General features: G+C 48.7%; 1 protein-coding gene across 1 annotated transcript; it reads left to right on the forward strand.

Moving 5' to 3' along the window:
* Positions 1–939: 939 nt before the first annotated feature.
* On the forward strand, positions 940–17,043 carry LOC141088339 (NADP-dependent alcohol dehydrogenase-like). The gene is made up of 2 exons (XM_073574383.1): positions 940–1,107; positions 16,427–17,043. Exons 1-2 carry the CDS (start codon positions 969–971, stop codon positions 17,041–17,043), a joined length of 756 nt encoding a protein of 251 aa, XP_073430484.1. The 5' UTR covers positions 940–968.
* The last annotated feature ends 9,136 nt before the right edge of the window (positions 17,044–26,179 follow it).

The following is a 26,179-nucleotide window of genomic DNA, read 5'->3' on the forward strand; positions in this document are numbered from 1 at the left end:
GGGCAACGGCCTCTACACCGCCTGTGCCTCTCCTCCATTGCTACATCTACACTGCCCTGGGACTACGGCTCCACCTGTGGGGAGCTTCACCATCTTGGCTGCAACCCACCACCAGTCCCAGAGGATCTGCATGCAGCGTCGGTCTAACACCTCACTTGCCGAACACCACAGGTGGCGTCACAAACTATTCATAAACTTTATTTCATTGTTCATTCACCCCCTTTTTTGCCATGGAGCCCCAGGGCCACGGACCGGGTCACAGCTTCCGTGACACTCCCATTGAGATCAACGGGCCCGATACCGAGTACCCCGCTAGGCCCTGGTGTCGGCGCTCCATTACCGCTTTTGGTGATCAAGCCGTGACTGAGGAAAGTTCCCTCTAGTCTTATAAAAGTTATTATAGAAAGCACCAAATTGTCTCGCGACTCGTCACTGCATCCTGCGTACCTGCAATTACCACAGTATCAACAATAAATATATTTATGTATACATTACGTATGCAAAGACCGCTACATGACTAAGTAAAGAATGAAGAGGTTAATTACCCATAATGACTGCCCGTGCTGTGACCACGTTCCCCAACGCACGTTTCGCTTGATATTTCGTCGCTTCCTCAGGGGGCTCCTGTCTCAACGGCTGCACTGCCTGGCACACAGTGAGTGCGCGATGACGTCATCACACACCCGCAGTGTCAGAGGCAGAGGGGAATGATGGGAGAGGAGGCATCAGCTGACGCTCTCTCCTCCATCATTGCTTTGAACCGGAACCACCATGAGCACCGCAGGAAAGGCTATTAAATGCAAGGCCGCTATTGCCTGGGAACCATGCAAGCCCCTCAGCATTGAAGATATTGAAGTAGCTCCTCCAAAGGCTCATGAAGTCAGAATAAATCGTGCAGAGCTTGCGATGGCCAACACAGTAACATCTGCAAAAAATTAGAGTTTGCATTTGGAGCTCAATCAGGACTGATGGATGATGGTACAAGCAGATTTACCTGTAAAGGCAAAGCGATTTATCATTACGCATGCACAAGTACATTCACTGAATACACTGTGGTGTCTGACATTTACGTTGCCAAAGTGGATGCCCGTGCCCTTGTTGAAGTTTGTCTTATAGGCTGTGGATTTTCTACTGGATATGGTGCAGCTGTCAACACTGCTAAGGTGACCAAGCGCTCTAGTTGTGCTGTTTTTGGCTTGGGAGGAGTTGGTTTTTCATCAATTGTAGGATGCAAGGATGCAAGCGCTACACGAATCATTGGAGTAGGTTCACATAAGGATAAGTATCCAAAAGCCTTACAACTGGGAGCCACTGAGTGCCTAAACCCAAAGGTTTACGATAAACCCATTCATGAGGTCATTACGGAGCTAACTAATGGAGGAGTGGATTTTGCCGTTGAATGTGCAGGACGCACTGAAACCATGCTGACTGCTCTCCAGTGTACTTACTGTGGAAATGGTGTTGCTTGTTTGCTCATGAAGTCAAAAGAAATCGTGCAGAGCTTGCGATGGCCCACACAGTAACATCTGCAAAAAATTAGAGTTTGCATTTGGAGCTCAATCAGGACTGATGGATGATGGTACAAGCAGATTTACCTGTAAAGGGAAAGCGATTTATCATTACTAGTGTTGAGCTTTCCGATACCGCAAGTATTGGGTATCGGCCGATATTAGCTGTATCGGAATTCCGATACTGACTTCCGATACTTTTTTCGTATCGGATAACGGAATGGGAAGTTCCCATAATGCTATCAGCCCGCTCGCTTTGATTCAGCCAATGGGAATCCTCAGAAGTGTGGGCACATCCTGTTAGGCATGTAAACTATTGGCATGGCTGTGATTGGCTGCTGAAATGATGTCATGATGCACTATAAAAGCCGCCGCCATTTCTGGTCACTCGGCTGTGAATTCAGTTAGGGACAGGCTGCTGTTGAAGACTGTGAGGGACAGTTAGAAATAGCGATTCTCAAAACAATATTGTGCTTTACCCAGGCTACATAAACCACCACTGTAGCTTTCTTTTCCCTAGCAGCAGTGTTCACAGCTGTCTGCAAGGGCTGTGTGAGTGCAGCTCACGCTGTGGAGTGGGTCCTGCAGCCACGTCTGGTTGTAGGCCGCCCAGCGTGCCTCACTGCTGCCTCATACATATTTTTCTTTTTGAGCTGCTTATTTTTAAAAAATTCTATCTAGTGTGCTTCCATCCGTATCAATATACGTTGGTTGCAAACACTAGTAGTAGACAGCGGAGCCTTTCTGCAGCCTTTCAGTGCTAGTGCCCACTTAGCTGCACTATTCACGGCTGTCAGAGAGGTCTCTGACTGTGTGTGAGTGCAGCTCACGCAGAGTAGTGTGTCCTGCAGCTACGTCTGGTTGTAGGCTGCTCAGCGTGTCACTGCCTCACACATTTTTCTTTTATTGCAGCTCATTTTTTCTCCTATTAGTGTGCATCCATCCGTATCCATATATGGTGGTTGCAAACACTCTAGGAGTACACAGCGGAGCCTTTCTGCAGCCTGTCAGTGCTAGTGCCCACTTAGCTGCACTGTTCACGGCTGTCTGAGAGGTCTCTGACTGTGTGTGAGTGCAGCTCACGCTGAGTGGTGTGTCCGGCAGCTACGTCTGGTTGTAGGCTGCTCAGCGTGCGTCACTGCCTCGCACATATTTTTCTTTAATTGCAGCTCATTTTTTCTTCTCCTATTAGTGTGCATCCATCCATATCCATCTACATTGGTTGGTTGCGAACACTATATAGGAGTAGAGGAGCCTTTTTTCTGGCTTGTGCCCTTCAGCTGCAGCCAGATTAGTATTACCCAAATTTTTTGGAGCCTCATCTTTTGCATTGTAGGTTACCTGCCTGCATTGTAATAGCTCCAGAAAGTTGGTGATACTCTCACTTTCAAATCTTTGATCACATCATTTTAGTTTTTTTTCCCCCCAAAAAAAACAGCAAAGTTCACCAAACACTACAGTTGAAAGTTGTGTAGGCCACATTAGCTCCCATTAAAGTGTAGTCGATACACACACTTCATAAAATTAGTGTTTCTTATACCTGTAAACAGCTGTTCAGGAATAAGCACACTAAGGCCCCCCTTTGTACTTTTCTGCCTATCTTTCTCAGTCTAGCAAGATGAAGAAGGCAGGGAGTAAGGCACGTGGGCGTGGAGTTTCAGCAGGGAGAGGACGTGGGGATTCTGCAGGGAGAGGACGTGGGGATTCTGCAGGGAGAGGACGTGGGGAGTCTGTGCCTGCTGTTGGCACCAGTGAGTCAGCATCCCCCAGTTTTAGCAGGCAACAGTCCTTTATGCGCAGCTTTGTAGGACCTCACCGTACCCCACTGCTGCGGGAGGAACAAATTGAAGCCGTTGTGGGATGGATGCCAGCTAACGCATCGACTTCAATTACTTCCACATCCTCTCAGGGCCAGAGCACCGAAGAGCAACCATCTGTCTCTTCACCACCTGCCAAAGTGCCCAGGCAGTCAGAGAGCACTGGACAGGAGCCATCACAGTCTCTACTTCTGTTCTTGGAATCTGTTGGTTTGGAAAGAGGGGACCAGCCAAGCAGCATTCCAGATTGTGTAGAAGAGGGAGTATGCAGTGATGCGCAACTTCTTTGTCCCTCTGAATCTGAAGAGGCGGGTGGGCCAGTGCCTATGGTCAGCACACCTCAGTACGCATCAGATGATGACGAGACACAGTTGCCACTTTCTGTTGCGTACGGTGCTGGCGAGACAACCCAGGAGAAGCAGGTGTTTGAAGAGGGGAGTGTAGATGATGAGGTCCTTGACCCATCATGGCGTGAGGAACAGGAAGGTGGTGGGAGCAACTCTGAGGAAGAGATTCCCCGAACGGCCAAAACCGGAGGGAGAGGGAGAGGGGCAGACTTGGTTGCCTGTAGCCTCCACTTCGGCACACGTTAGGAGCATTCCACTTTCAAAAGGCAAAACGGGCGCTCCCAAGACTTGCAGTGCGTGGTCCTTTTTTGACACAGTTGCAGATGACATTTGCTTTGTCAAATGCAAGCTGTGTCATCAGAGAGTCAAAAGAGGGAAAAATGTCAGCAACCTCAATACCACTAATATGTGGAAACATGTGCGGACCAAGCACGAGGTGGAGTTACACAGACACACTGAAGACGTAGGCCAACGTACAGCACCACCTACCACCTCTTCAGCTCGTGTTGGGGCCTCTTCCTCCAGCTCACACACAGCTGGTTCGGCTTCCTCACAGGATCGCCAAGGAAGAACCTCTGGCACTGTTGTCCGGAGACCCTGTGACATTCCACCCACAGCACCACATTCCAAGTCATCCTCACACTCCCAGGCCACTCGACAGCCATCGGTAGCACAGGCATGGGAGAAAGGTGACCATACTCGGCAAACCATCCCCGAGCACAGGCTATGAATGCTGGCATTGCCAAACTACTGGCACTTGAAATGCTGTCATTCATGCTGGTTTTGACTGACACCTTCCGGGACTTCATGGCATTGGCGGTCCCACAATACACCGTGCCCAGCCGCTTTTATTTCAGCAGGCGAGCCGTCCCTGCCCTGCAGAAACATGTGGAGGCAAACATAAAATATGCGCTACTAAACGCCGTCAGTAGCAAGGTCCACCTGACCACCGATGCGTGGACCAGTAACCATGGACAGGGACACGATACCTTTCCCTCACTGCCCATTGGGTCAATGTTGCTGAGCCGGGTACAGATCTGGAGAGTGGCGCTGTACGTGTTCTGCCAACTCCATGGATTGCAGGAATCCAGTCTGTACACATTGACTCCTCCTCCTACTCAAGTTCCTCTGAAACAGCGCAGCAGGAGCCTGTTATGACTGATATGACCACAGCCGTCGCCAAACGTCAACAGGCCGTACTGAAATTAATTTCTTTGGGGAATCGAAGCCACACAGCGCAGGAGCTCTGGAATGCCATCAAGCAGGAGAGCGACGTGTGGTTTCTGCCAGCGAATCTCCAGCCGGGCTTGGTAGTGTGTGACAATGGCCGAAATCTGGTGGCAGCTCTTGGCCTTTGCAACCTCACTCACATCCCATGTCTGGCACATGTGCTCAACTTGGTCGTGCAGAGCTTTCTGAGCGACTATCCGGATCTTGATGCACTGCTTCACAAGGTCCGCATAGAGTGCGCTCACTTGCAGCGTTCCAGCACGGCAAGGTCGCGCCTTGCTGCTCTGCAGCGCCGATTACGCCTTCCGGAACATCGCATCATATGTGACTTACCCACCAGGTGGAATTCTACGTTACATATGTTGGAGCGGTTGTGTGAGCAGCAGGCAGCAGTCATAGAGTACCAGCTGCATCAGGCGCAAACAAGTCGCACTGTGCGCCGGTCACACTTCAGCACCACTGACTGGGCCTCTATGAAGGACATCTGCCTCGTTTTGCGTGCCTTCGATGATTCCACGCGGATGGCGAGTGCAGATGATGCACTTGTCAGCATGACTGTCCCCCTTATCTGTCTACTTCAAAAAACACTGCAAGCACTAAGGGATGAGGTTTTGGAAGAGGTGGAGGATAAGGAGTCCCAAATGCCATCTGCTGCTGGACAGTCTGCGCTACGTGCTTCCTCACAAAGGCCTAGGCAGGGGACACTTTGTGAGGCGGATGAGGAGGATTCGATGGAGGAGGAAGACATCTCTCCAGAGGAGGGAGGTACACAAAGCTCTAGTCAGTATGTACAGCGAGGGTGGGGTGATGCAGAGCAGGCAGAGATCACGCCTCAAGCAGGGGACAGCGGTTCTTTGGCAGTTGGGAGTCTTCAGCACATGGTTGACTTCATGCTGCAGTGCCTGAGAAACGACCGTCGCATCGCCCACATTCTCTATACGGCTGATTATTGGGTGTACACCCTCCTAGATCCTCGCTACCGGGACAACTTGCAAACCCTCACACCAACGTTGAACCGGGAGTGTAAACTGCGGGAGTACCAAGACACACTGGTGCAGTCCATCATGTTTTCCATTCCACCCGACAGCAGTGGTGCTAGTGCTTTACAAAGCACCTCTGTGCGTCGAGCCAGTGGAGGAAACTCGGCACAAAGAGGGAGCAGAGGCAGCGCCTCAGCACAAGGCAAGACCACTATGGCCCAAATGTGGCAAAGTTTTGTGTGTCCGCCACAATTGTCTACACCATCACTGACGGCTCCAGTCAGCAGGAGGCAACGTTTCCATCAGATGGTGACAGACTACATGTCTTGCCCTGTGAGTGTACTCCCAGATGGCTCTTCCCCCTTCAAGTTTTGGGTCTCTAAGCTGGATACATGGCCAGAGCTTAGCCAGTATGCATTGGAGGTGCTGGCTTGCCCTGCTGCCAGTGTATTATCGGAACGCGTCTTTAGTGCCGCAGGTGGTGTACTAACAGACCGTCGCACGCGACTTTCTTCCGATAACGTTGACCGGCTTACTTTTCTGAAAATGAACAAGGCCTGGATCTCCCCAGAATTTGCCAGTCCTCTTCCCGACTAAATAATTGGTTGGCAACTGTATCCAGGTCTCCTGTTGTGTTCATGTTTCTACCACCTGAACTATAATCCCTGGGCTTCAACACAGCCAGTTGTCGCTCAGATGTGTCGTCTGCACAGAGAAAAACACTAGCTCCTGTGTTATTGGGGTTCAGTAATGCCAGCTGCTCCCCTGCTGTGTGGACTGCAAAGTCTCCTGCTCCATCCACATTCAAACTACTACTGATTTTTAACCGTGCTTCACTTAGGCCTCTGGCTCCACTGTCTCTAGTATTTCCCCTGGCCTCCAACCCCGCCAGTTGCTGCTCTGAAGTGGCGTCTGCACAATCCACACTTCTTCCTGAATTACTGGGGCTCAGTCACGTCAGTTGATCCCCTGATGTGTGTCCGGCAAGGTCTCCTGGTCTGTCCACATTCCCATTACTAGTAGTATGAATGAGGACAGAGCAGGAGACCTTGCCGGACACACATCAGGGGATCAACTGACAGGACTGAGCCCAAGTAACACAGGAACAAGTGTGGATTGTGCAGACGCCACTTCAGAGCTGTCACTGGTGGGGTTGGAGGCCAGGGGAAATACTAGAGACAGTGGAGCCTGAGGCCTAAGTGGAGCACGGTTACAATCAGTAGTAGTCTACAACCTCTATAAAACGTGCTGCAAGTTGGCCTCAGCCTGCTCCATGCTTCATCCTGGGCTCCAACAACGCCAGTTGGTGTTCAGAAGTGCCGTCTTCACAGAACAAAACACACTAGCTCCTGTGTTAGTGGGATTCAGTAATGCCAGCTGTTCCCCTGCTGTGTAGACGGCAAAGTCTCCTGCTCCATCCACATGCCAACAACATCAGACCTCAGCCTGCTCCATGCCTCATCCTGTGCTCCAACAACGCCAGTTGGTGTTCAGAAGTGCCGTTTTCACAGAGCAAAACACACTAGCTCCTGTGTTAGTGGGGTTCAGTAATGCCAGCTGTTCCCCTGCTGTGTAGACGGCAAAGTCTCCTGCTCCATCCACATGCCAACAACATCAGACCTCAGCCTGCTCCATGCCTCATCCTGTGCTCCAACAACGCCAGTTGGTGTTCAGAAGTGCCGTCTTCACAGAGCAAAACACACTAGCTCCTGTGTTAGTGGGGTTCAGTAATGCCAGCTGTTCCCCTGCTGTGTAGACGGCAAAGTCTCCTGCTCCATCCACATGCCAACAACATCAGACCTCAGCCTGCTCCATGCCTCATCCTGTGCTCCTACAACGCCAGTTGGTGTTCAGAAGTGCCGTCTTCACAGAGCAAAACACACTAGCTCCTGTGTTAGTGGGGTTCAGTAATGCCAGCTGTTCCCCTGCTGTGTGAATGGCAATGTCTCCTGCTGCCTCCAAACTCACACTGCAACGCATTTTCTCCTCGCTCCAAGTAGGCCTCAGCCTGCTCGGAGCATTGATCCTGGGCTACAACACAGCCAGTTGTAGCTTGGAAGTGCTGTCCGCACAGATTCAAACACTCGCTCCTGTGTCTGTGGTGTTCAGTAACGCCTGCTGTTCCCCTGCTATGTGGATGGCAAAGTCTCCTGCTGCCTCCAAAATCACACTACTACTGATTTTCCACCGTGCTCCACTTAGGCCTCTGGCTCTACTGTCTCTAGTATTTCCCCTGGCCTCCAACCCCGCCAGTCGCTGCTCTGAAGTGGCGTGTGCACAATCCACACTTGTTCCTGTGTTACTGTGGCTCAGGCACGTCAGTTGATTCACTGATGTGTGTCCGGCAATGTCTGCCGCTCTGTCCCCATTCCCATTACTAGTAGTCGGAAAGTGGACAGAGCAGGAGACCTTGCCGGACACACATCAGTGGATCAACTGACGTGACTGAGCCCCAGTCACACAGGAACAAGTGTGGATTGTGCACACGCCACTTCAGAGCGGCGACTGGCGGGGTTGTAGGCCAGGGGAAATACTAGAGACAGTAGAACCAGAGGCCCAAGTAGAGCCCGGTTAAAATCAGTAGTTGTGTACAACCAATATAAAACTAGCTCGAAGTAGGCCTCAGCCTGCTGCATGATTGACCCCTGGGCTCCAACATCGCCAGTTGCAGCTCAGAAGTGTCTTTGGCACGGGTACTCCCTCCTGCTCAGCCTGGTTCCAGCACCGTCAGCTGGTTCCCGGCAGAGCCTTTGGCCTAGGTGCCTCCTTATTGGTATCCGAGTTCCAGCAACGTCTGCTGGTCCTTGGTAGTGCTTTTTAGCACAGGTACCTCCTGCTTAGAAACCGTGTTCCAGCACCGTCAGCTGGTCCACGGTTGTGCCATTGGCTCTTGTTCCTTCTGCTGCCCTTCTGAGTTCCAGCACCGTCAGCTGGTTCTCGGTAGTTCCATTGACTCTTGTAGCTTCTGCTACCCATCCGGGTTCCAGCACCGTCAGCTGGTTCTCGGCAGAGTCTTTGGCATGGGTACTCCCTCCTGCCCAGCATGGTTCCAGCACGCCTGTTTCCGGGTAGTGTCAATGTAACTTTGCCACCGATACGTTGTCCTGTCGTGTTGCGGTCGGGTTTGCCGAGTCTATGGTGCCTGCAGTTTTGGTGCTTTCTATGTTGGCTGCGGGTTCTGGTAATAAAGGCTGGTTCTGTAGTGCCAATAGGACAAGCACCCCCTGTTGGACTGTGGGTTTCGGAAACTGCGTCCTGCTCGCGGCCTTGCAACTTTGTTGATCATGGGTACCTTCTGCTACCCATCCGGGTTCCAGCACCGTCTGCTGGTTCCCGGCAGAGCCTTTGGCATTGTTGCCTCCTTGTCGGTATCCGAGTTCCAGCAACGTCTGCTGGTTCTTGGTAGTGCTTTTCAGCACAGGTAACTCCAGCTTAGAAACGGTGTTCCAGCACTGTCAGCTGGTACACGGTTGTGCCATTGGCTCTTGTTCCTTCTGCTGCCCCTCTGGGTTCCAGCACCGTCAGCTGGTTCTCGGTAGTTCCATTGACTCTTGTAGCTTCTGCTACCCATCCGGGTTCCAGCACCGTCAGCTGGTTCTCGGCAGTGTCTTTGGCACGGGTACTCCCTCCTGCCCAGCCTGGTTCCAGCACGCCTGTTTCCGGGTAGTGTCAATGTAACTTTGCCACCGATACGTTGTCCTGTCGTGTTACGGTCGGGTTTGCCGAGTCTATGGTGCCTGCAGCTTTGGTGCTTTCTATGTGGGCTGCGGGTTCTGGTAATAAAGGCTGGTTCTGTAGTGCCAATAGGACAAGCACCCCCTGTTGGACTGTGGGTTTCGGAAACTGCGTCCTGCTCGCGGCCTTGCAACTTTGTTGATCATGGGTACCTTCTGCTACCCATCCGGGTTCCAGCACCGTCTGCTGGTTCCCGGCAGAGCCTTTGGCATTGTTGCCTCCTTGTCGGTATCCGAGTTCCAGCAACGTCTGCTGGTTCTTGGTAGTGCTTTTCAGCACAGGTAACTCCAGCTTAGAAACGGTGTTCCAGCACTGTCAGCTGGTACACGGTTGTGCCATTGGCTCTTGTTCCTTCTGCTGCCCCTCTGGGTTCCAGCACCGTCAGCTGGTTCTCGGTAGTTCCATTGACTCTTGTAGCTTCTGCTACCCATCCGGGTTCCAGCACCGTCAGCTGGTTCTCGGCAGTGTCTTTGGCACGGGTACTCCCTCCTGCCCAGCCTGGTTCCAGCACGCCTGTTTCCGGGTAGTGTCAATGTAACTTTGCCACCGATACGTTGTCCTGTCGTGTTACGGTCGGGTTTGCCGAGTCTATGGTGCCTGCAGTTTTGGTGCTTTCTATGTGGGCTGCGGGTTCTGGTAATAAAGGCTGGTTCTGTAGTGCCAATAGGACAAGCACCCCCTGTTGGACTGTGGGTTTCGGAAACTGCGTCCTGCTCGCGGCCTTGCAACTTTGTTGATCATGGGTACCTTCTGCTACCCATCCGGGTTCCAGCACCGTCTGCTGGTTCCCAGCAGAGCCTTTGGCATTGTTGCCTCCTTGTCGGTATCCGAGTTCCAGCAATGTCTGCTGGTTCTTGGTAGTGCTTTTCAGCACAGGTAACTCCTGCTTAGAAACCATGTCCCAGCACCGTCAGTTGGTCCACGGTTGTGCCATTGGCTCTTTTTTCCTTCTGCTGCCCCTCTGGGTTCCAGCACCGTCAGCTGGTTCTCGGTAGTTCCATTGACTCTTGTAGCTTCTGCTACCCATCCGGGTTCCAGCACCGTCAGCTGGTTCTCGGCAGTGTCTTTGGCACGGGTACTCCCTCCTGCCCAGCCTGGTTCCAGCATGCCTGCTGTTTCCGGGTAGTGTCAACGTAGCTTTGCCACCGATACGTTGTCCTGTCGTGTTGCGGTCGGGTTTGTCAAGTCTATGGTGCCTGCAGTTTTGGTGCTTTCTATGTGGGCTGCGGGTTCTGGTAATAAAGGCTGGTTCTGTAGTGCCAATAGGACAAGCACCCCCTGTTGGACTGTGGGTTTCGGAAACTGCGTCCTGCTCGCGGCCTTGCAACTTTGTTGATCATGGGTACCTTCTGCTACCAATCCGGGTTTCAGCACTGTCTGCTGGTTCCCGGCAGAGCCTTTGGCTTTGTTGCCTCCTTGTCGGTATCCGAGTTCCAGCAACGTCTGCTGGATCTTGGTAGTGCTTTTTAGCACATGTAACTCCTGCTTAGAAACCGTGTTCCAGCACCGTCAGCTGGTCCACGGTTGGGCCATTGGCTCTGGTTCCTTCTGCTGCCCCTCCTGGTTCCAGCACCGTCAGCTGGTTCTCGGTAGTTCCATTGAGTATTGTAGCTTCTGCTACCCATCCGGGTTCCAGTACCGTCAGCTGGTTCTCGGCAGTGTCTTTGGCACGGGTACTCCCTCCTGCCCAGCCTTGTTACAGCACGCCTGCTGTTTCCGGGTAGTGTCAACGTCACTTTGCCACCGATACGTTGTCCTGTCGTGTTGCGGTAGGGTTAGCCGAGTCTATGGTGCCTGCAGTTTCGGTGCTTCCTATTTGGGCTGCGGGTTCTGGTAAAAAAGGCTGGTTCCATAGTGCCAATAGGACAAGCACCCCCTGTAGGACTGTGGGTTTCGGTAACTGCGGCCTGCTCGCGGATGCAAAACTTTGTTAATCATGGGTACCTTCTGCTACCCATCCGGGTTCCAGCAACGTCAGCTGGTTCCCGGCAGAGCCTTTGGCCTAGGTGCCTCCTTGTCGGTATCCGAGTTCCAGCAACGTCTGCTGGTCCTTTGTAGTGCTTTGGAGCACAGGTACCTCCTGCTTAGTAACGGTGTTCCAGCACCGTCAGCTGTTCCACGGTTGTCCCATTGGCTCTTGTTCCTTCTGCTACCCATCCGGGTTCCAGCACCGTCAGCTGGTTTTCGGCAGTGCCTTTGGCCTAGGTGCCTCCTTCTTGGTATCCGAGTTCCAGCAACGTCTGCTGGTCCTTGGTAGTGCTTTGGAGCACAGGTACCTCCTGCTTAGTAACTGTGTTCCAGCACAGTCAGCTGGTCCACGGTTGCGCCATTGGCTCTTGTTCATTCTGCTGCCACTCCGGGTTCCAGTACCGTCAGCTGGTTCTCGACAGTTCCTCAGCCTTCTTGTAACTTCTGCTACTTTTCCAAGTTCAAGCTTGTGGAAATGGTTTTTGATTCTCACTCTGGATCTCCATGAAAATGACCCTGAAGACAAATACCCTGAAGACCACACAGAAGAATACCTAAAAGATGACCCTGAATAAGATGACCAAGAGGACAAAGAACAGGAAGACAACCACCAAGATGCAGAACAAAAGAGACAGAAGACCAAGAAGCATAAAAACAAAAGCAGAAGAACATTAAGCATAAGACTAAAAATCTGAGCAAAGGATATTATCAAATTTATTAGCAGAAGAAGACTAAGCAGTGTATGGGGGTGTGTTATGAAAGAGTCACCGAAGGAGGAAAAAACAAAAATACAAGCTAAGTCCAGAAAAACTGGAGAGATTGGTAGCTATCGGATTGCAGACCCCTGATCCTATCCACAACAACTAACAGTAGCCGTGGGGGGTTCCTACGATGCCCTAGACCCCTCGATCACAGCCGGAGAACAAAATAGGCCTAAAGAAAGAAAGGTGAAATCTAAACTGCCCCAGAGCAGACCCCAAAGCAATAGGCAGCCCCCAACAAATAATGACGGTGAAGCAAGATGAAAACACTAACACAGATAGAAAGATAGGTTGAGCAAACGATGGGGCCTAAGCTAACTAAAAAGGACAGGATAGAAAAGCTGCTGTCTGCAATCCGTAAAAAACCCTACCAAAAACCCTACCAAAAAATGTCCCAACCGTCTGATAGGAAAAACAGGCCCTGAAGTCGCTATATCAGCACTCAGGTAAATTCTGAAGACAGAGCCAAGAGACCACCATAGTATCTTTTACGGTTTCTGACAAACGCTTCCGAAAGAGAGCTGCCAAGGCACCATCATTCCAGGTAGTAAGGACCGACCACTTTTGGAATTTTTGACAGTACAACTCTGCAGAATCCCGACCCTGGCTCAATGCCAACAGGGCCTTTTCAGCCTGATCAATAGCATTAGGTTCATCATACAACAACCCCAACGCTTGAAAAAATGCGTCCACATTAGTAAGAATAGGATCATCAGGTTTCAAAGAAATCCTGGGGATCGCCGCGCAGCAAAGAGATGACAATTTTAACCTGCTGCGCGGAGCTCCCCGACGAGTTAGGCTTCAAGGCAAAAAATAATTTACAATTATTCTTAAAATTCAAAAATTTAGACCGATCCCCAAAAACACATCAGGAGTAGGGTTCTTTGGTTCAGCAGCATGAGAATGAGCAAGATAGGCGGAAATTCCCCGCACTTCAGCAGTGAGCTGCTCCACACGATCAGACAATTGCTTCATCTCCATTGAGAAAGAAAAAAAAAAATTCCCCCTACGGCCTCAGAGACATAGAGGAAGAAATATACACAAAAAAACCAAAAAAACATTCTGACAAACTCTCTTTTTTTTTTTACAATTCTTTCCTGCTATTGAGTACCCTAGGATCTGCGGTATGGCTGGTAATTCTGTTATGAATGAGTCACCGAAGGAGGAAAAAACAAAAATACAAGCTAAGTCCAGAAAAACCGGAGAGGTTGGTAGCTATCAGATTGCAGACCCCTGATCCTATCCACAACAACTAACAGTAGCCGTGGGGGGTTCCTACGATGCCCTAGACCCCTCGATCACAGCCAGAGAACTAAATAGGCCTAAAGAAAGAAAGGGGAAATCTAAACTGCCCCAGAGCAGACCCCAAAGCAATAGGCAGCCCCAACAAATAATGACGGTGAAGCAAGATGAAAACACTAACACAGATAGAAAGATAGGTTGAGCAAACGATGGGGCCCAAGCTAACTAAAAAGGACAGGATAGAAAAGCTGCTGTCTGCAATCCGTAAAAAACCCTACCAAAAAATGTCCCAACCGTCTGATAGGAAAAACAGGCCCTGAAGTCGCTATATCAGCACTCAGGTAAATTCTGAAGACAGAGCCAAGAGACAAAAATGGAACTCAGCACACCCCCGACCGGGGATGGCTGAACTCCAAAAAACAAGGTAAACAAAACAAAACTAATAAGTTCAATAGCAGAGCAAAAATTTATCTTTGGGAAGCAGGAATCAGACTGGTCTCCAAGAATCCAGCAGAGAAATCACCAGCGACTCAGAAGGGCGTCGGCTGCCTTATATCCAGTCAGAATTTCCTGTTACCCAGTCATCATCTACCAGATCAGGTGTTTGGTAATCAGCCTCACTACCTTCCTTCACCAGAAGAGGGAGTTCATCAGACAGCGACGGTGAAGGGGAAAATGAACTCACAACAGGGGTGTGTCCGTTCCTCCTCGTGGTGCCCCTGGAAAAGGCCTGCTGCTGCAGGACAAACTGAACGTGGACAAATCCTGTTGTAAATCTTTTGTGACAGGCTGAACGGAAGGTGTAATCTTCAAACTTTTATAGATAACAACTACAGGAATGCCTGACACAAATAAGAATATGATGAAGAAGAATAGGAAGAAGATGAAGAAGTAGAATATGAAGAAGAGTAATAGTTGAATAAGAAGAATATGAAGAATGTAAAAAAAAAAAAAGAAAAAGATGAAAAAAAAGAAGAAAAAGAAGAAGAAGTTGATGAAAAAGATGCTGCTGCTGAGGATCATGAAGGAGAAAGTGTGGGAGAAGTAAAAAAGAAGGTAAAGAGCATGGAAGTAGTGAAACATACATATCTGACAAAAAATTAAAGACTTTAACATAGTCAATATCTTTGTAACTACGAACGTCTTTAAAAAAAAAAAAAATCCTGCTATTCCATTTGATTGGGCTAAACCTCTATGGCTTTAATGTCTCCTACACCTCCCACAATACATTCTACATTATTATTAGTTGTTTTTCTTCATGCAGAATTAACCTACAAGGAAAGAAAGGGTTTTTTTTAATTCCGATATTTCTGTTCCATTGACTTGAATGGGACTTCCGGGATCGGAATCTGCGATACCCGATACTTTTTTTTAGATCGGCCGATCCATTCCGATACGATATTTTTCAGTATCGGGTGGTATAGCTCAACACTAATCATTACGCATGCACAAGTACATTTACTGAATACACAGTGGTGTCTGACATTTGCGCTGCCAAAGTGGATGTGTGGCGCCCCTGAGGCTCAGTCGCCACAGAGGTACTGCACCTTCTCCTAAGGTGTAGTGCCCCACCACCTAGGTAAGTAGGGAACTCCTTTCCACACTCCAACACCTGCACCCCACACACAGGATAGTTCAGCAGGACCACATTGCGGCTCCATGCTTAGAGGGTAGCAGCGCACCTTTCGTGGGTCCTTGCTTCGTAACACGAGATGTGCTGGGAGGTGGGTGGAGTTGAGATATATAAAAGGTTGGGAAGGTTTAGAATTACAGATCAGTCTGGAGGTTCAGTCTGACAGAGGGTCAGAAAGGAAGGAAAGGAGCCACTCGGGAGGAGTGGGGATCCCTGGAAGAAGGGATGGAGGAAGGAGTGCTGCAGCTGCCTCAGTGACCTGAGCCATCTGGCACGGAAAAGGAACAGAAGGAGAAAGATGTAGAACTGCAACCTAAGCTTCCATAAAAGAGAGAAGAAACAGTGCGGAACGAAGGAGTAGGAGAACAGAGAGGAGTTGTGGGTTGGAAGAGGAACCCTGCCTATAGGTTCTCAGCGCAAGGCCAGGGACCGGTCCCCGAGGTTGTATGGACACTTATGGTTCTGCAGCAGACACCGGTGGAGTAGTTGGCTGTAAATGCACTACTCCCATCTAAGACTTGGGGCACAACAGCAACTGAATAGAGAGCCAGGACTCCGGAGAAGGGAGTCCCCAAGAGAGGCTACAGCTGTCTGCCATACGAGTAGAGTTGTTAGGAACATCTGACAGGAGGAACTTCAGAGTACCACGGTGCTCGAGCTCTTCACACTAAAAGGCGCAATAGAGGAGTCGTTCAGGAAAGGTACATGTTGGCGGAGTGTTGGAGAGGATAATCCTGACTAGCCCGGGAGGTTGATTGAGTCTCTACCCCGGAGTCAGGCACCAGTGTGTACCATGAACTGTGAGTAAAGCTTTGGAACTGCAAGCCCTGGTGTCTTCCATTCATTTGTGCGCCAACACCGTCAGCACCGCTACATCTGGCTACCAACATTCCTCACACCGCCTACGCCTATACACTGTCCTGGGGTTACAGCTTCACCTGTGGGGAGCTACACCATCTATGCTGCAACACACCATCAGCCCCAGAGGATCTGCACGCAGCGTTGGCTTACCATCTCGCTTGCCAAACACCACAGGTGGCGTCACAAACTATCACATAAACTATATTACAAACCACCATTGATTTGGGCGCCCAGGGCCACGGACCGGGTCACAGCTGCTGTGACTTATCCCACTTACACTGGCCCGGTACTGAGTACCCCACAGCCCTTGGAGGGCGACCCAGATGCCCGTGCCCTTGTTGAAGTTTGTCTTATAGGCTGTGGATTTGCTACTGGATATGGTGCAGCTGTCAACACTGCTAAGGTGACCAAGCGCTCTAGTTGTGCTGTTTTTGGCTTGGGAGGAGTTGGTTGTTCAGCAATTGTAGGATGCAAGGATGCAAGCGCTACACGAATCATTGGCGTAGGTTCGCATAAGGATAAGTATCCAAAAGCCCTACAACTGGGAGCCACTGAGTGCCTAAACCCAAAGGATTATGATAAATCCATCCATGAGGTCATTACGGAGCTAACTAACGGAGGAGTGGATTTTGCCATTGAATGTGCAGGACACACTGAATCCATGCTGACTGCTCTCCAGTGTACTTACTGTGGAAATGGTGTTGCTGTTGTGTTGGGTGTGGCATCTCCCAAGGACACACTTTGTTTGCATCCAGGTTTGCTTGTCACAGGGCGTACCTTGAAAGGATCTATATTTGGAGGCTACAAGGGTTCTGATATCCCAAAACTGGTTACAAATTATATGAACAAAAGGAACAATCTGGAACATTTAGTAAGCAAGAAGCTAGCCCTGGAAAAAATCAATGAAGCATTTGAACTGCTTAGCAGTGGGGCAGGAGCTCGGAGTATTGTGATATTCTAATCATACTGCAAGTGAAAATATGGAAGTAGACCATGGAGCTGTCCTTGTAGAAATGCACTTTACAGCTTCTGATTAATCATATCTTATATGCATACATTCTCCTATCTGATTGGTGTATGATTTTTTTGTTCACAGTGATAGAATCCACTTAAGAATTTCGGCATTTGCTTTGGTTCAACTTCTATACTAATGCAGACACCGGTATAGTTCAATGTGGCGGCGGTGGGGGGAGTCGCCACTAGCGGCAGGTGGGCCCCCCCGCCTCACGGGCCCCATAGCGGATGTGTGATGTGCCGCTACCCGGGGGCCCCTGGGTTAGCGGGGAACCTAGGCAGCTGCCTGGTCTGCCTGCCCCTAACGCCGTTACTGCTCCTGGGACTCGCCATGGTGGGAGGAAAGAGGATCAGGGTGAGGATTCTGTGGTCCAGACTCCTGGCTAGTGAGACTGGACCGTGTGGAAGACAGGTAGTGCTGGGAAATACTGGAAGCATTATCTGCCATTTAACCAACCACCCACTGATCTGGCTTTAAGAGTGGTGTCCTGCAACCCTCTGCAAAATGGGACAGGAACCTACGTCTCATGGATGATCATGTTTGTTGTGTTCCCAAAGCATGCATAGTTTCACTTGGCCAACGGCTTTGGCCTCTGCGTGCACCATCAGCAGCACGTAAACTTCTCTGTCCCTTACCCCACGCCTTGTGCTTTTTTAAATTACGTATATAATTTATGCATGCAAATTTTCTGGTATTAATAGGTAAAAGAAAATATGTTGCCTTGAAAAGGACTTTTGTTTTTAGCTTACAGCAGCAGTATACCTATGGAAGGCCTGTAAGGCAATAAATCCTGCCTGTATGCCTCTAATCCAAAACTACTTGAGAATGGCACTTGAGCACCCGCGATACTCAATCGAGTAACGAGTGTAACCAAGCACCACGATCAGTGGCATAGCAACTGTTTGTGGCGCCCTGGGCGGTCGAAAAATTTGCCGCCCCTTTGGTCGTTGATAATACATAAGGGGATGGGGGCCCCACCTATAGCGTCAGACAGAGGGCCCCCACCAAACAGCGCCACACAGAGGGTCCCCACCAAACAGCGCCACACAGAGGACCCCCACCAAACAGCGCCACACAGAGGGCCCCCACCAAACAGCGTCACACAGAGGGCCCCCACCAAACAGCGTCACACAGAGGGCCCCCACCAAACAGCGCCACACAGAGGGCCCCCACCAAACAGCGCCACACAGAGGGCCCCCACCAAACAGCGTCACACAGAGGACCCCCACCAAACAGCGCCACACAGAGGGCCCCCACCAAACAGCGCCACACAGAGGGCCCCCACCAAACAGCGTCACACAGAGGACCCCCACCAAACAGCGCCACACAGAGGGCCCCCACCAAACAGCGCCACACAGAGGGCCCCCACCAAACAGCGTCACACAGAGGGCCCCCACCAAACAGCGCCACACAGAGGACCCCACCAAACACAGTCACACAGAGGGCCCCCACCTACAGCACCACACAGAGGGCCCCCACCACATAGCAAGTGCCAACCATGATGCTACCAAAGAAAGGAAACCAAAATAAATGTCTCACGAAGATAAACCCTGTATACCCGTCATTGCGAGGTGGTCACCTGCCCAGGACCCCCATGTATTAGCAAGAGCTGTGTGGATTAAAGATGTTTGTGTATTAATACCACAAATATCTGGCCGTCCCCAGTAAAGGTGGATTAACAGCGAAACCCTGTCTGCAATGAAACAATCCAATAAAATATCACAGAAGAAAATAATAAATCCAAAACCTGTTGGTCGCGTTGCTGTACGTCCTGGTGTGCAGTAGCGTGACAGCGCAAACACCGGCACCAGGGCATCCAGAAAGCTCATCCAGCAATTTGACCATTCTGCATTTATAATGCTTTTGCTTAAATTCAGCTTACTTACAGATGTAGCAGAGCCATGTTTGTCATTTGGCATAACTCACTCATCTAATATATAAAGCTCAAAGTGTGTATGTATGTATGTATATATGTACAGTTGTGGCCAAAAGTATTGACACCCCTGCAATTCTGTCAGGTAATACTCAGTTTCTTCCTGAAAATGATTGCAAACACAAATTCTTTGGTATTATTATCTTCATTTAATTTGTCTTAAATTAAAAAACACGAAAGAGAATGAAGCAAAAAGCAAAACATTGATCATTTCACATAAAACTCCAAAAATGGGCCAGACAAAAGTATTGGCACCCTCAGCCTAATACTTGGTTGCACAACCTTTAGCCAAAATAACTGCGACCAACCGCTTCCGGTAACCATCAATAAGTTTCTTACAATGCTCTGCTGGAATTTTAGACCATTCTTCTTTGGCAAACTGCTCCAGGTCCCTGATATTTGAAGGGTGCCTTCTCCAAACTGCCATTTTTAGATCTCTCCACAGGTGTTCTATGGGATTCAGGTCTGGACTCATTGCTGGCCATCTTAGAAGTCTCCAGTGCTTTCTCTCAAACCATTTTCTAGTGCTTTTTGAAGTGTGTGTTTTGGGTCATTGTCCTGCTGGAAGACCCATGACCTCTGAGGGAGACCCAGCTTTCTCACACTGGGCCCTACATTATGCTGCAAAATTTGTTGGTAGTCTTCAGACTTCATAATGCCATGCACACGGTCAAGCAGTCCAGTGCCAGAGGCAGCAAAGCAACCCCAAAATATCAGGGAACCTCCGCCATGCTTGACTGTAGGGACCGTGTTCTTTTCTTTGAATGCCTCTCTTTTTCTCCTGTAAACTCTATGTTTATGCCTTTGCCCAAAAAGCTCTACTTTTGTCTCATCTGACCAGAGAACATTCTTCCAAAACGTTTTAGGCTTTTTCAGGTAAGTTTTGGCAAACTCCAGCCTGGCTTTTTTAATGTCTCGAGGTAAGAAGTGGGGTCTTCCTGGGTCTCCTACCATATGGTCCCTTTTCATTCAGACGCCGACGGATAGTACGGGTTGACACTGTTGTACCCTCGGACTGCAGGGCAGCTTGAACTTGTTTGGATGTTAGTCGAGGTTCTTTATCCAACATCCGCACAATCTTGCGTTGAAATCTCTTGTCAATTTTTCTTTTCCGTCCACATCTAGGGAGATTAGCCACAGTGCCATGGGCTTTAAACTTCTTGATGACACTGCGCACGGTAGACACAGGAACATTCAGGTCTTTGGAGATGGACTTGTAGCCTTGAGATTGCTCATGCTTCCTCACAATTTGGTTTCTCAAGTCCTCAGACAGTTCTTTGGTCTTCTTTCTTTTCTCTATGCTCAATGTGGTACACACAAGGGCACAGGACAGAGGTTGAGTCAACTTTAATCCATGTCAACTGGCTGCAAGTGTGATTTAGTTATTGCCAACACCTGTTAGGTGCCACAGGTAAGTTACAGGTGCTGTTAATTACACAAATTAGAGAAGCATCACATGATTTTTCGAACAGTGCCAATACTTTTGTCCACCCTCTTTTTTATGTTTGGTGTGGAATTATATCCAATTTGGCTTTAGGACAATTCTTTTTGTGTTTTTTCATTTAAGATAAATTAAACGAAGATAATAATACCAAAGAATTTGTGTTTGCAAAGATTTTCAGGAAGAAACTGAGTATTATCTGACAGAATTGCAGGGGTGTCAATACTTTTGGCCACAACTGTATGTATGTATGTGTGTATGTATGTATGTGTGTATGTCCGGGATTGGCATCCGCACCGTCGCAGCTACAGCCACAAAATTTGGCACTGTCACACGTCTGGACCCCGAGAGCGTCTTAAGCTATGTTGTGCGGTGAAATTTTAACCCTGTGCGTTCCAATTCACCAAACAATTTCGCCCCTGCCTACATACTGGGGAAAAAGTGTGTGCGCGTCAAGCCCCGCCCCTCATTATGATGTCATAATGCCCCTATTTGCATCCTGGGGAAGCAGTGTGTGCGTATCAAGCCCCGCCCCTCATTATGATGTCACAATGGTTGCCATGGCGACGCTGATGTCATCATAGGTTGCAAGCCCTGCCTCCGCTCATTATGATGTCATAATGGTTGACTATGGGATGGAGGATGTGTGATGGGTATATGGGCACGGGACTATGGGATGGTGGATATGTATGATGGATATATGGGCACGGGACTATGGGATGGAGGATGTGTGATGGGTATATGGGCACTGGACTATGGGATGGTGGATATGTATGACGGGTATATGGGCACGGGACTATGGGATGGAGGATATGTATGACGGGTATATGAGCACGGGACTATGGGATGGAGGATGAGTGATGGGTATATGGGCACTGGACTATGGGATGGAGGATATATATGACGAGTATATGGGCACGGAACTATGGGATGGAGGATGTGTGATGGGTATATGGGCACTGGACTATGGGATGGTGGATATGTATGACGGGTATATGGGCACTCGACTATGAAATGGCGAATATGTATGATGGGTAAATGGGCACGGGAATATGGGATGGATGATATGTATGACGGGTATATGGGCACGGGACTATGAGATGGAGGATGTGTGATGGGTAAATGGGCACGGGACTATGGGATGGAGGATGTGTGATGGGTATAGGGGCACGGGACTATGGGATGGAGGATATGTATGACGGGTATATGGGCACGGGACTATGGGATGGAGGATGTGTGATGGGTATATGGGCACAGGACTATGGGTTGGAGGATGTGTAATGGGTATACGGGCACGGGACTATGGGATGGAGGATATGTATGACGGGTATATGGGCACAGGACTATGAGATGGAGGATGTGTGATGGGTAAATGGGCACGGGACTATGGGATGGAGGATGTGTGATGGGTATAGGGGCACGGGACTATGGGATGGAGGATATGTATGACGGGTATATGGGCATGGGACTATGAGATGGAGGATGTGTGATGGGTATATGGGCACGGGACTATGGGTTGGAGGATGTGTGATGGGTATATGGGCACGGGACTATGGGATGGAGGATATGAATGACGGGTATATGGGCACGGGACTATGGGATGGAGGATGTGTGATGGGTATATGGGCACTGGACTATGGGATGGAGGATATGTATGACGAGTATATGGGCACGGAACTATGGGATGGAGGATGTGTGATGTGTATATGGGCACTGGACTATGGGATGGAGGATATGTATGACGAGTATATGGGCACGGAACTATGGGATGGAGGATGTGTGATGGGTATATGGGCACTGGACTATGGGATGGAGGATATGTATGACGGGTATATGGGCACGGGACTATGAGATGAAGGATGTGTGATGGGTATATGGGCACTGGACTATGGGATGGAGAATATGTATGACAGGTATATGGGCACGGAACTATGGGATGGAGGATGTGTGATGGGTATATGGGCACGGGACTATGGGATGGCGGATAATTATAATTTGTTATAACTAACCACAGTTAGTAACTATGCCCGGGCAGCGCCGAGCTCTCCAGCTAGTTGTCACATAATAAGGCAATTGTTTTTGCATTGGGTCCTACTATATATCAAGCAATTGCATTGTGAGCAATTCCCTGGCAATCTTTCTTTTTTTCCCCTCAGTTCTCATCAGTTGTGTCAACCGCCTGCTGTACGACATGCACAAGGGGTGTAAAAAAGTCAAGTCGTAAGGGTACGTAAAATTCAGGCTCCTAAACTGGGCTACAAGATGTGGAATGGGAAAGTGCTTACAATGCAATTGCTTCACTGCTTGTACAGCATGCAGTTATATGACACACCCAACTCTGCTATATCTGTGCATAACCACATCACTATTATCAGCTCTGAGCTGCTGCTGCAGAACCTCTTGGCAGGGATCACACATACAGAGGGCATGCAGCCTGGTGAAGCAGTTTTTTCCATTAATAATAAAAAAAGAAAAAAAAAAACTTCATGAGTTTTCTACTAGTTGCACATACTAATAGGATTAGCAGGGCTGCCCTGCTCTCCCCCCATGCCTGGGGCACAGATCCCTGCAGCAGAGCTTCCTGGCACTCTATAGCCCCTCACCCACACAGTGCCCCCAGCACAGCAGGGGGGCAGCTTACCTGCAGGGCAGGAGTGGGCATCAGCCTGGCAGAGGACTTGGTTCCCAGGCTGTACAGCTCCTGTCCCGGGCACATTCAGCATGAGTGAGAGCATGGAGCAAACCCTGCCCTGGATCCAGTGTATACACATCAGACTGGGCTGGCCTACAGCAATCCCAGCCACCCCCATAACTGGAGGAAGGAGGAGACCTCCAGCACTGCTGCACCATCCACAGCCAGGGAGACTGGGCGGAAATGAGTTCTCCCACAGAGGAGAGGAATTGCTGCGGCTGCTACCGCGCCGCCCCCACACACGTGCTGCCTGGGGCGGACCACCCCCCCTGCCCCCCCCACGCTACGCCACTGACCGCGATGCTTGATCAAGTATTGAGCAGTGGCAAGCAGGCTTGCTCATCACTTCTAGATACACCTCTGGCTCATACTGTATATAGGGGGCTATGTGTGGTCTCATACTATATACAAAGTGCTATGTGAGGGCTCATATTGAATATAGAGAGGCTATGTGGGGGATCATACTATATATACAGGCTATGTGGGGGCTCATACTATATATTGAGTGGCTATGTGTGGTCTCATACTATATACAAAGTGCTATGTGAGGGCTCATATTGAATATAGAGAGGCTATGTGGTGGCTCATATTATATATAGAGGCTATGTGGTGGCTCATACTATATATAGAGTGGCTATGTGGGGGCTCATACTATATAGAGGCTATGTGGGGGCTCATACTATATATAGAGTGGCTATGTGGTGGCTCATACTATATATAGAGAGGCTATGTGAGGGCTCATATTGAATATAGAGAGGCTATGTGGTGGCTCATACTATATATAGAGTGGCTATGTGTGGTCTCATACTATATACAAAGGGCTATGTGAGGGCTCATACTATATATAGAGAGGCTATGTGAGGGCTCATATTGAATATAAAGAGGCTATGTGAGGGCTCATATTGAATATAGAGAGGCTATGTGGTGGCTCATACTATATGTAGAGGCTATGTGGGGGCTCATACTATATATAGAGGCTATGTGGGGGCTCATACTATATAAAGAGTGGCTATGTGGGGGCTCATACTATATATAGAGGCTATGTGGGGGCTCATACTATATTTAGAGTGGCTATGTGGTGGCTTATACTATATGTAGAGGCTATGTGGGGCTAATACTATATATAGAGGCTATGTGGGGGCTCATACTATATATAGAGTGGCTATGTGGGGGCTCATACTATATATAGAGGCTATGTGGGGGCTCATACTATATATAGAGTGGCTATGTGGGGGCACATACTATATATAGAGGCTATGTGTGGTCTCATACTATATACAAAGGGCTATGTGAGGGCTCATACTATATATAGAGAGGCTATGTGAGGGCTCATATTGAATATAGAGAGGCTATGTGAGGGCTCATATTGAATGTAGAGAGGCTATTTGGGGGCTCATACTATATACAGAGTGGCTATGTGGAGGCTCATACTATATATAGAGGCTATGTGGGGGCTCATACTATATATAGAGAGGCTACGTGGGTTCTGACAACGTATATAGAGGGGCTATGTGAGGAATCATACTGTATGTAGGAAGCTAAGTGTGAGCTCTTACAGTATAAAGAGGTATAGAGGAGAGCTGTATATGGGCTCATATGGTATGTATGGGGTGTCAGCATATTTAATTCTGCTCAATATTAAGTTATAAAGTTATTATTACTATAAAATAATAATTGTAATTAATATGTTACAGTCTATCATGTAGCCCCTTGGGATAAGTAATAGCCCAACCCTGGTATATAGTAACATTATCCTACAGTAGCATGTCCACATCCCCATCCAACCATCCATATAATCTAATCTTCTATAATACTGGGATATATGAGTTATTATTATTGATTTATCACTGTTCAAATCAGTAGGAACTACTCCGGAATTACAGTGTATGGTAACATTGTGGCATTTTATAAAAGTTTTAAGAAGCCAAGGTGGATAATTAGAGTCCATTTCATGTATATGGTAATGAATTGGTTGTATGGCCTGCTCTGGTCTCTTTAAACAGCTGCTGCTCCTGCTGATGATGTCACAGAATGTTGAGGTTTCTGGCTCTGCCCCCTTGCATTATGACATCACACACAAACATTGTGTAAAGAGCTGCAGAGCCAACATTCCATCAGACAGTTGCAGACGGTGGAGAGAGATAAGTCGGCGCTATGTCATCTCTTGTTGTGTCCTTCATTTTCTTCTATCATCTATTTCTCATTTATTTTTTATTCACTAAGGAGTCTTTATTCTCTATAATACAAGCAGGTCCAAAATAAATAGTGAACCCCTCATATTAGGAGATGTCCAAATTTTACAGCCTTTCTTCCAACAGTAAAGAGATACATAGGATGTGACGGGATTTATCTTCAAGTACAGAAATGACAATGATTTACCGATTATCCATCACATTTTACTGGTTTCTGACTTTCTTGCTCATCAGGTCCATAGATTAGTTATAATTAAGAGAATCCCCTCAGCCATAACTGGAACATGACGACTTCTTGATTTTTAGGCCATGTATTGTTATAGAATCATCCAAATCTGGGAGATTAAAGTTACATCCTGTAAATGGAACACATGTAACATGAAGATAATTATGTAATTGTCGGATGTTATAGAGACACATAGTAAAATACAGTCCAGGTCACAAATATAAATCCAACCAATATTGGGAAATCCTTGTACAACACCGATGTATATACATATTAGCTCCATATGTAGTAAAACTATTCAAATATTCCCCCACATTGGTAGGATTCATATAGTTTGATCTCTAATATATTGGACAATGCACTTCAGTGGAAGTGAGGTTGTTGGATCCGCACCCACTAGCTGCTACTTGCGATGTCACGGAATGTGGTAACTGTTGGCTCTGCCCACATTAGCTGTTCCTTGTTATGTCTTAGAGCAGCGTTCCCCAGCTCCAGTCCTCAAGAGCCACCAAGGATTCATGTTTTCAGGCTTTCCTTAGTATGGTCTATGTGATAATTGCAGTACCTGCACAGGCAAAAATTCCATCACCTGGGCAAT

Source organism: Dendrobates tinctorius, unplaced genomic scaffold (genome assembly GCF_039654945.1).
Source record: "Dendrobates tinctorius isolate UK_male_01 unplaced genomic scaffold, ASM3965494v1 ptg000038l, whole genome shotgun sequence".
In the NCBI taxonomy this organism is placed as follows: Eukaryota; Metazoa; Chordata; class Amphibia; order Anura; family Dendrobatidae; genus Dendrobates; species Dendrobates tinctorius.